The sequence below is a fragment of the Rhinolophus sinicus genome, chromosome 4 (genome assembly GCF_057876585.1).
Source record: "Rhinolophus sinicus isolate RSI-liver-muscle chromosome 4, RSI-T2T, whole genome shotgun sequence".
In the NCBI taxonomy this organism is placed as follows: Eukaryota; Metazoa; Chordata; class Mammalia; order Chiroptera; family Rhinolophidae; genus Rhinolophus; species Rhinolophus sinicus.
In genome coordinates, this window is record NC_142504.1 from 43,557,707 (window position 1) to 43,569,996 (window position 12,290).

General features: G+C 32.7%; 1 protein-coding gene across 7 annotated transcripts in view; it reads right to left on the reverse strand.

Moving 5' to 3' along the window:
• Window positions 1–12,290, reverse strand: part of CD36 (CD36 molecule (CD36 blood group)) — a 76,392-nt gene that overhangs the window by 23,461 nt on the left and 40,641 nt on the right. For all 7 annotated transcript variants that reach the window (XM_019746891.2, XM_074340659.1, XM_019746889.3 and 4 more), the window contains 2 exons: window positions 7,259–7,347; window positions 6,551–6,758 (listed from right to left, as the gene is read on the reverse strand). In XM_019746891.2, coding sequence (XP_019602450.1) covers window positions 6,551–6,670 — 120 coding nt within the window. In that variant the 5' untranslated portion in view covers window positions 6,671–6,758; window positions 7,259–7,347. The remainder of the gene's footprint in view (window positions 1–6,550; window positions 6,759–7,258; window positions 7,348–12,290) is intronic.

A 12,290-nucleotide genomic window follows, 5' to 3' on the forward strand; every position in this document is an offset into this window, starting at 1 on the left:
ATGGAGTATATAGGGTACAAATGTAGAAAATATATTGTCCCATTTCTTAAGGACATTGTGAAATATGAAGAGGCAGAATCATGTATAGCAGATTCGTTTTAATCTATGAGTTAAATTCCCTTCTCTACCCTCATCCTGACCAAATATAGTGTCTTCTTCCCTCAAAGCATAGTGTGAAGTGTTTAACAATGAATCTAAGATGATATGAGTTTGATCTCCTGTTTGGCCATATAGTAACCATTTAAATTGGGGCAGGGTATTTAATTTCTTTGTATCTCAGTTTCCTCATCTGTAAAATGGGGAAGATAATAACATCAGATTGAATCATATGAAATTAGTATTTCTGAAAGTCAAAATAGTTGAATACAGTTAAATTATTTATCATTATAGTTTGTTATAAAGATTAATAAATATGAGCAATTAGAACAGTGTTAGCACATCACAAGCATTCAAAAAACATGTTAGCTATTATTGCTATACAAATTCTATCCACTCTCTGGAGGGAGAACTCTAATACCATTTACTTCCAGACTGCTTTATCTGCTTAATTTATCTTATTTACTATTTAAACCAGTCATGTGGCTATAACTTATGTAATATCGTGTGACACTTATTTTTCTGCTACTTAATCATTTTTATATTTATTCTCACTCCAGTGAAATCAAAACTTCCTTAAAAAGCAGAAACATACTGAAAATAATCTCCATTCTCCTCACTCAGTACGACAATTTGTTCTGCTTAGGACCAGTTACAAGCAATTTCCACATGTTCAAAAATATTTCTAATTTTTGTATGCATTATGCATGTGTGTGTGTGTGTGTGTGTGTGTGTGTGTGTGTGTATGTGTACTGGGAAGAAGAGAATTAAATTAGAATATTAGTGACAGTGGTGCTAAGAGTCAAAAAATGGCTCTAGTCTCAGATTATCAAGTCATTAATTAAAACCCAGAATAAACTTTGGTGAAACAGATTGGACTTAATAATGTTTCTGAAACCCAGGAAATTAGCCTCCAAGCATTTATGAGAGAACCTGAAATGGGAGATTTTATATTTGGCATGAAAGGTAAATTGCTGTTAAACTGGGCTGGAGGAAGAAAATTATATATGCTTACCTTCTATTTCTTGAAACATTGTTTATAAGTGATTTTATTACTGTGATTAAAGTGCAAATATTTCTAGTGTTTAATCCATTTTTTTTACTGTTACTTTAAAGTTTGTTTTGGATTGTTTCATGTTCTCATATATTGTCAATAAATTTTAAAAAATTCTACCTTCTTTAACAACTAATACTTCAGGCATTTCTTTTTGAGCTTTTTAGATACAACTAAAATGTACAAACTATTTTATCACATCTGGAAATACTATAAGAATATGCTATGAAATTAATATAAATTAATTTATATCATTAAAATATGGGCTATTGATTCAAAATTCAGTCATTTTAATAAATATAAATAATTATTTCAATTTACTTTATCTGAAAACATTTCTTACAAGGTACTAAAGGATAATGCTTTTCAAGAATGGGGGAAGAAAAGGATGGTATAATTGAATGATGATATAATTGAACATTAGTCTTTTAATAGGTAAAAAAGAAAAGGAATGTTTAATTCCCTTCTTGGCATTCTGTTAATATAGGGAAATTAAAATTTATTTAAATTTACTTATGTTATATAATGTACAGTAAACATTTATCAAGTGATATTAACAAAGAGTTGAGTGATAAATTATCTTTTGTAAATGGTGGCAGAACTTTGACCTTTTTCCAAAGTACTTTGGTGGTTTCCACATTTGAGACAGATTATGCCATTGACTTTTAGTGTATCCAGCAAAATTATGTAAGCTTGCTGACTCCTTACAAATCTGTCAGGAACCGTAGTCCAAAATTAAAATACTGGTAAAAAAAGGTTTTCAACTAAAATCCATGTAAAGCATGAAGTTCCTAGAATACATACCCTGGAAACGTCATATATATGCCCCAAAAAAGTATACATATTTTAAGAAAGGAAAACTGTATTAAAATTGTAATACTTTGTATCGATAACAAATGATAAATACAAGTCACACTTGACTTCAGCAATTACAAGAGGTGCTCAAAGTGGTTACCATCAGTGTCCAGACACTTCTGATGAACTACTGCTTGAGCAATGTTGACCAAAGTAGCCACTTGTACACATTTTTTTGGCACCCCCTGTGTGTGTGTGTGTGTGTGTGTGTGTGTGTGTGTGTGTGCATATTTATGAATTAAAATTTCTGGGCTACTTTAGACCATTTCAAATGCTAGTTTCAGAGAGCCATCTTTTAGAACTGGATGCTGCCATAGAGTTCTGACTCTATATTTATAAATGAGATCATAATATGAGATGATTTCTGATCTTTTTCAATTTAGCACTTTAGTTTTTGTAATGGTGCTTGTGTACAGGTGGTAACTTTTCTAATTTGTTATTAGTCAGTTAAATGAAAAAAGTAATCTTCCATGAGTTTCAATGGTAAACAAAACCTGACCAGTACTAAAACTTGTACATATGTGTAAAATAACAGCATTAACCGAAGTGCTCCCGGGGATGGGGTAAGACACTTCACTCTCTTAGTTTACATAATTCAGACATCTGACTCCTATTATATGCCCAACAGATACACATGCCAATCTCATTTTAAAACGAGCTTTGTAAACTAAAGAAAAAAGAAAATCTTATTTAAACAAAGTCCTGGCATCTTTATATGAATAAAATTCAAGGTCAACCTGGTTATATAGAAATCAGAGAGTAAAATCAGGCTCAGCTGTAAATGTGCCACAGACCCTAACCATTGAAGGGATTTTGATGATGTCTTCGTCTGTGGCTACGTAGCTGAAATACCATGTAAGTTATCATTTAATATGTTTTTGAAACTCATTCTTCACTTTTCGAATCTCATTCTTTCTTTACTTTTCAATCTTGTAGCACTTCCTTCTTCCAGAGTCTAGATCCATACTATTCCCTATTGTCTATTAAAGGATTGCACAGAAAACCCTCATTTCAAAAACAAGAAGGGAAAACTCTTATTTCTTTGTTTCACCTCCCTGTTTATTACCCTACCCTACTGAAATCATACTTTCAAAATCATTAGCAACCATATTTTAAACATTGTTTCCTGAATTTTCATCTCCCTGAGAACATTTTATTCTCTTTCCTTGAGTGTTGGCCTCCTATTAACTTGCAAAAAATTACGCTCTTTCGTTGTTATTTCTTCATATGAAATCCTTTCTTTCCCTTTTCTGTTTTGTCTTCCTACCTCTGATTTATGCACAAGTCCTATAGTAATTTCTGCTCCTTTGTCTCTACATTCAAACTCTCTGGAACGCGACTCCACTGTTTAGTTTTATCAGTCATCGATGGTAACAATAAAATCTATCTGAACTCTGACCTTTGAAATACACACTGATGTTTATATCAAACCATTTATAAAACCTCTGTGTTTTGTTTTCCTAAGGTGCACATTTTTATCAATAACTCAACAGGACACCTTGCAGTTCATTCTCCTCTGTCTCGTAATCTAGTCTCTATCCAAACTGCCATTGCATCCCATCACCATCAGTTCTTTCTACGCACTCCAAGACATTAGACAAGCGTGCCTTTTATACTATGTAAAAAGGTCTTTTTAAAAGACAGTCATAAATTCTCCTTGAAAATGGTCATTTCCTACATAGTTTTTCCTGTTTTGGGTCTTTTTACTTTCCAACACTTTCTATTGTAGATAGAGCATCAGACTGTGTATTATCTACTTTCTGCCTTCAGATTGCCTAGGTGTGGCAAAAGCCTCCTCCTCCTTTCGGCAAAGTGAGTTGGCAAGGAGATTTAAGGTCTTGTGACTGTAAAATAATCTCATAGACATTTGTGAAGATTAAATAAATTAGTATATATGAAACTCTTAGTAGCATGAAATAAATGCCATTTGCTGTAAATCTCTAACTGCAGGTTTTGTTATATCTTACACACTTACCAGAAAACACACACCAACTATTATTGTCTGTCACATCTTTAATTAGTCTTTTGCCTGATTTTGGAAGCTCCCTAAATCTTACCCCACGTTGTTCACCTTTTGTTGTTAATCCTATATTTTTGGCACATACTCTATATTCTTTCTTTTTTCTTCACAACATTTAGTTGCATTTTCACAACTTTTCCATAGTATTAATCAGTCCTCTCACACCTTTATTGCTGCCCTCTTTGGACTTTTAAAATTCTATACATCTTGAAAATCCAATTCAAATCTCACCTTCTTCCTGCAGTTACTAAATACTCTGAGCTATCTCTTTGTAAATAGCATTTATTTTTCCAAATCATACACTTTAGAATTCAATTCTGAGTCTCACAGGTCTCTTATTTTTTTTTTAACAATATGCTTTTCCCCAGTTAAATGTTAAATTTGTTGAGATGAAAATGTATTTTATTTTCTTACCCTCTAGACAAAAGCAAATTTTTGATTCTCAAACTCTTATTTTCTCAGGATTAGCTATCATGAACATAGAGATAAATATTAAACAGTTAAAATAGATGCTAGTACTTTGCATACCACCTAACAGAGAGTCTATATTACAAATATTGTTGAATAGGGAGGAAAAAACAGATGATTAACATTCACCTACTGAGAATCAATTATATATTAGTAGAAAAAATTAGTCTAAAATGCTGTGCAGTGAGAGATTATTGTGACTTTTCTATTCTGAAGATTTTTCCAAAAGATGAGTTATAGCCTGTGTGTTAGCGCAGACTCTGCTTCTGTTCTTTCTACACAGAGGATCCAGAAGGCAAGCACAGTTTACAGCATGTTAAGCAATGGCAGTTCCATCTCACACTCTTAGATAAGCCCCATCTCACCATCATCTATCTGCCTCTATGAAAGTATATCAATAATAACAAGAAAATGGAATTCACAGCAGAGGATGACATTCAATTTATAATATTTTTTGCAGTTAAATTCATGGGGCTGAAGATTTACAATCTCTTAGCAATAGAACAGATAGAAATACTTTATTATTGAGCAAATATAGCATGCAAGTATAGGAACTATTATCTTAAAAATGTACTATGGTACTATCATTAATAGGACAGTGAGATGATTTATTTTAAGTGTAAAACCTTTATCATTTTTAGTGAAAGAAAGAAATATCAGAAAATGGAAATTTCTTGTCATGAATAACTAGATATAAAATTAATTATTCATGTTAATTTGTCAACTAAGTCAATATTTCAGTGAAATAAAATGGTATTTATTTATATTTCTTGTAAGAGCAAGATGTCAAACATAGATAAATGTATGAGAGAGACAAAGGTCTTGGCAGGGACAGAAATTTCAGTAAGAATTGTAGGTGTAGCCCATGTTACAATTTAATTCTTGTTGTTCTCCACTGTGCACTATACTTACTGACCCTCTGTCCAGGCCATTGATAACGAACCCATCTGAGAACTGAGGCCAGTACTCAGATATGTTTTATTTGGCCAGAATTATGTTTTTTAAGAAAAAAGAGAGAAAAACACATGCCTTCAGGCGGGGCACACACTCTCAAGTTCACAATAGTCCCTGTTCTTCATTTTGTCTTGTTCTTCACAGCTTCACCGTTTGTTTGCTTGTTTGTTTGTTTGTTTGTTTTTGTTTTTTAAACCCTGTCTCCAAACTCCTGAAGACATTTGAATGTGCCATCTTTGGTTTAGGACTTCATCAGATCTATTTGTTCTTCTTCTGGTCTTCCCTTTCTCTTTATCATTAAAGTTGGCGAGTGTGAAGCTGATTAGGGGAACTAAGATGGGAGATGAATTCTAGTCTGTTGTGCAAACCTGTCTAATTGAATCACTCTAATTGTAGTTAAAACTACAGTTAACTTGTTGCATATATACTGGCATATGTCCTACATAACATTTCTGAAAGAACTTTCTAAGAGTCACATCTAAAGCTTTAAAAATAGGAAATATTTATGACAATCATATATTATACAACACACGTACATATTATAAAAAGCAGCAGTTTACCAAATAAAAAATAGTTTACAACTTTTACCAAAAATTTCTACTTCATTATTAAACATAATCAGGTTCAACTAACTAACTAACTAACTAACTAACTAACTAACTAACTAACTAACTAACTAACTAACTATATATATATATATATATATATATATATATGACATATATTACATATATATTTACCTTTCTCTGTATTAACCAAAGTACAACTACTTTTATGCATGTACCCTCACAAAATACACTTACCTATTTTTCATTCAAAAGCATATCAACATACTCTCTAGACATACACAATTATTTCAACTGACCTGCATAACTATAAATAGCTTTCATCAGCATTTGGATATTTATACTTAAGATAGCAATGCATTCATGTTAAATATACATTATACTTTTAACTTGCTCTAGCATGAACGTAATCACTTTTGTATTGAGGTCACAAAGTTGCCAGTTACCATGAAATATAAAACAGATACACAAAGGAAATAAGGGACAGAAGACAGAACAAATCAGAATTACAAGATAAAGCCTTTAGGTTACTTGTACCTTTTTAATGGTTTTCTCAATTATCATGTCTCCAACTGGCATTAGAATACCTCCAAACAGAGCCAGGACTGCCCCAATCACAGCACCAGCGATGAGCCCACAGTTTCTATTACAACCCATTTTTCTTGTTTAGGGGAAAATTAATGTTCAGCACCTGCTTCTTTCAGACTCCCAGTTCTAATTAAGATGGTTTCCAAGAAGTCTGGTCCTATCATTAGAAAAAGATCATAAAACAGAAGCTTAAATATCAATACAAACAGATCAAAGTTCAAAGAAAACATGCAAATGAAACAGATCATTTTGTGAGTTATCAATAAACAAATGCTTTTCTTTTTGTTTAAGAAACTGACTTTCTAAAGTATGTCCTCCCCTTTCTGTTTTTTACAACCTACCCATGGTAGAAATAAAAAAAATGTATATTGTCATATAGAGTATTTTAAATTCTCCTCTTCTAAATTTTTTTCTTGTGGATGATTAACATATTGCAATCTTATCTAAGGAGAACATGCTTACAGTACTCTCACGCTCATCTATCTACCTTCCCTCAGCCTGGGACATAGTTGCATTCTCACCCTCTATCTGGCTTTTCCACCCAAACACAGCCATCAACACCCTGCCTGGAGTTCTGCAAACTGATTGTGGGTAAACTGACATCTTCTCCATCTGAGTGCTAAGCAAGTATGGTAATAGATGTTTTCTTTACTATACCTTATTCACGAATAAACAGCAAGATTTGGATTTTATAGGAAGAGATCTGATGTTTCAAAAAGAATTAGTTCTAATCATTTGTCAGTGATCTGTGAAAACAAAAGAGCATGGGTAAATTGGGAAAGTACATTCTGAGAAAATTAATACTAGAATACTTTCTAATATCATGAAAATTATTATCACTGTTAAAAGATAATCCCATTTTCATGAACAGTGAGCTCTTGCCTGAATTGTTTTCTATAAACAGTGTTGAAAATGCTAACATATTTTAAGGGAATGTACTTTACTTTCAATTTTATTGTTAATAATTGACTTTTTGATAGACTAAAGGTGAAAAAATTTGAAGAAAATATAGAATGTAGAGGATGCCTAGTTTTAATGATAGGCATTACTTTGTTACTAGTCTCAAATACTTTTTTTTACATATTCATTTGCAATATTATTCATGTTGTCATGCACAATTGATGCATGCCAAAATGAACTAGTTTGTGCCAGTATGTATTTCACATTGTCAATCTTTATTGGAAATTTTTTTATAATGCAGTTATTTCATAAAGATTGGTAGACAACGATTTGTGGAGTAGATTCTCTTATAACAAAGTTAATAAGAATGTATTACTTCTGACTAATATTAGAAACTGCATTCATTTGAACTATTTTGGTTGTAACAGCATTTTTTTAATGGGGTTGACCTGACATCCATGAACAGTAAGAATGTGCTTCGTAGCTTATAAACAAATATTCTCTACTTCAAAGTACCCATGGCTGAGGAAAACATAAATGCCAATAAATGGCAGCTACACAATAAAAAGTCACACAGAATATTTTTGTCAACACTGTACGTGTAATAGTAAAAATTATATTTTGTTATGGTCTTAGATTTTTCCCTCCACAGCTTTGTTGCTACAGAAGAACCACTCTTATGATCTTACTAGTATTTATTTGCACTTCAGGAAACATTTATTTTTTTCAAGAATATCACTTGCATAGCTAAGAAAATAATGGTAAAAATATAAGAAAAAAATACACTTTCTGTCAAAATGCAGAAAGATAAATGTTGCAAATTTTTCATATGGCAATTTTATGTATTTTTATTCTTTCTTATCCTTTGTGAATTTCCTCTACCTATACCTTATACCTAGGATACTTACACTGTAAATCAGGGTGCAACAAACCTATTCACACTGAGGTCCTGGTAGCGAAGAAGCTTAAATAGACATGAGTGTCGCATATGTTTTTCAAATGTAAGAGGAAAACACATAAGCCTAAACAGGTTATTTCTTTTTCCTGTGGAATCTTGTGTCTCACTGAGCAAGTGGGGTTGGCTTTTTATTAATTGCTTGAGGATGGAGTGTGAATAGCTTTCCCTGCCTTCTAAAAATCATATAACATGCTACTTCCTATGGCTTTGGCCAGGGTTGTCGTAATGCAATGAAACAAGTTATTTAAAGCTGATAATAAGGACTGGATATTATCAAGAAGAATTTCCTTAGAAAGTATAATTGTACAAGCACCTTACAGTTTTCTTGAAATATAATCTTTTAATCAACCATAGTCATTGCCAAGAATTGCCAGAATATCACCCTGCTGTTCTGTATACTATGAACAAATAATCATATTCAGTGTAGCTTTTTAAGTAATATTTTACTAAATACCATTTCATAGACCATCCCCCAACTCTCATTTGCAAGTTATGACCTAAGGTAGCAATCAAAATACAGGGATCCACTCTGGTGTAAGTGAGATTAGTAGGCTAGAGATTAAACCTAACACTGATTTGCCACTTTCTTGCCAGGTGACTGGGGCAGACCTTTCAATCTCTCTATACCTCGATTTCCTCATATGTAAAATAAGATGCTAACATGAGATCAGCAGTTTTTAATTTAAGCAGCTGAACTGGTGCTTCACTCAAATTCTTACACGGAAGACCAATAGACAGTAACTATACCAGGAGTGGTGGGAACCCAGAGATGCTGATTTCTAACTTGGTCTCTCCACTCCCACCTGACCCTCTCCTTCCCACCTTTAGGAAGCTCTAGGAGAATCTTTGTAGAAACCTATGGCTTGCAAACCCATTTAACAATTGGGGCAGGAAATGTACAGTGTCAAATTCCAGACTTGTTTATATAAAATCATGAATCTATTTTTAAAAATACAACTCAAAGATTAAGTTATCTCTTTTGGAAAGTTATAACTTTCCTATATAAACTTCACTAAAAATTATCCAGTATCAGTGTCATTGGCAAATCTCTCTGACAGAAAATTCTAAAATGATGTAAAAATTACAATTGTATTGTTGCTAAAATAGATACATGTGCGTATATTTGCTCTTTTTCATTTCTATGCCACACTGTAGTCATGAATCTATCTGACTTATCTAGAGTTTTTATCCTTTATTCCAGTAGCCTCATGTGCTATAGGGAAGAGTTTCTACAAGGAGAAAACAGTCCCAGAAATGTCCACTGGAGGACCCAGAGGGCAGCACATGTTCTCCACTGCCTACATCTCCAAATCTGAAAACTCATTATTACAACTTCTAAGTACTCTGAGCCCAGACATGTCAAGTAATGGGCAGGCCTGTGTACACTATAGGCTCTGTCTTCTTTGAATTTAAAACTGTAGTAAAACAGTGTACATTCCCCACGACTGCTGAATCAAGTTCATCGGAAAACAGAAGTATCAGATAATTCATTCTGTAAAATCATACAATTAGACAGTTATTAGTCTAACACCCATCTACATGACGTTTAAGCAAGGCTACAAATATTAATCTAACATTACATTGACATGGACTAATAGGTTTGAGAGAGAGAGAGAGAGAAAGAGAAAGAGAGAGAGAGAGAGAGAGAGAGAGAGAGAGAGAGAGAGAGAGAGAGAGAGACTAAGTTATATATATTTTTTCAAATTTTCTGATTGATTCATTTTTGTTAAATTGATGTAAGTTTCCAACTGTTTTCCCCCTAAAAATAGGCAAGATATGTGAAATACCCATCATTTATGACCCTTCAGTGCCTTGACGTCATCATGAGTAATTAAGTATTGCTAGTAAAACTATACTTTAACCTTCCGTTTCATAATACAAAATGACAATCAGTTTTATTCACCTGAGGCAAACGAGAGCCAAACATGTTATGTAAGAGGTGAACTGAGTGCATAAAAGTTCAGGCTACACAGCACATTCTATTCTACAGCTTTACACTCATGTTTATCTTCAGGGAAAAAAAAAGTGCGGTTTGTCCCCACTCTTCTTTGAAATTTAGGTTATTTAAAGCATGTAAAATTTGTGTCTTGCACACTTGGTTTCCTTAATAACATATCTTCTAACATATTAAAACAGCTAATTTATTTCATTTGCTAGTTTGGATTAAACTGTATCCTTTATTATTATTTTTCTTTCACAAGAAATAGACAAGACATTGATATCTGTAAGAATTTACTTCTTGCTTAAAGTACCTAACTTTAGAAAACAAAAAATAATTACAGGTCTAGGAAAGGAAACTAATTATTGAGACTTCAGTAAAGAAAAAATAAAAACGCACGTTTTAAAATATCACTAATCATATATCTTTTTTGAGTCTATAAGAAAATCAGCTGTATCCTCTCAGTTTATAGGTTGTAAATCCAATTCCTTTCGCAGAATTCATGAGTGTACATTATCCCCTTGGGCTATCTTTGAAAGAAGGAAGAATAGTTTTTTTTGTTTGTTTGTTTTTCTTTTTTGGCTGTCAGATCAACAGTATTTCTAGTAAGAATTTATGATTATTATGCCTTTCCACTATGTTGGAAATCTGGTAGGACAAACTGAGAGACTGAGCTATAAGAAGCCTCCCCAATAAATAGATCAGAAAATTCCCAGAGAATCTTTAATTATGCCCATGTGGGGATAAATCTGTGTTCCCTGGGAAACTCCACCCAGGAAAGGCATGGCCCAGAGGTAGCGTTTCCTGGGATGTGAACTATATAACTTGACAAAGTTTCATATTATAACAGTAGTTGTATCAATGAATGCCATTACATTATGACATATGAGGGAGTAGTATCTCAAATTTCCTATTCTATCCTTAAGCCTTTCTTCCAATTTCCTTAGAATAGAAAACCAGACCACACACCTCTGTTTTCCACTATACACATACTATCATTCTTTTGATTCAAGTCTTCCCCACCTAGTAAACACACTATCTGCCCACAAAACTTATTTTTGGAGTTTGGGGGAGGTGGAGGAATTAATTCAACAACAGGTTGAATAAAATGATGAAAGTTAGCTTGCAAAATTAATTAAATCCCTTTTCACACTCACCCTACACCACTTCTAGGTGTGTTTACAAAGGCATGATTGCTTAGACACAAGTAAGATTCAGATTAGAATTCAAGCCTGTTGAAATGGACTTGAAATGACTGACTTACAACACTCATTTAAATCTGGTTATGTTTCTTCATGTGGAAAGAGAACATCCTTAGAAAAATACTTTATACATTTCTGTTTAGATTTATCCTTTCAAATTAAATTTTACATATAACCCCAATATGTAAAGATCAGTTAAAAGAAATCAATTCTGGTAAAAGTGGGCAGGAACTGTGACCCTCTCTCCTTCTGGTTACACTTCACTTGGGCTCAGAGACATCCCCACAGAACCCAAGGGCTCTGCAGAACATTTTTTAAATAAGTAGATTAGGAGATCTCCAACATCTTTTCTTATTGAAGTTAACACAGTCCTTTTAACTTATATGTGCATTTCCATCCTATCAGATATATGGAGGTAAATACATATAATAGAAAAAAAATGTAGATACCTATAATATAAAACAAAAATATACTTCACAAAATTACACTTTTAAAATATTACAATTTAAAAGTTGTTTTAGTGGTAGCCTTAAAAATTTTAAACACTACGTAAGTAGATTGGATTTCAGATATTTTATTAAGGATCCGTGTAGAAACTATCCTATCTTTCGGAATACTTTTTAGAGTACTTGATTACAGGGATTACTATAGGTTTCAAATGATTTAGAGTAATATATGTTTAATTTTGAA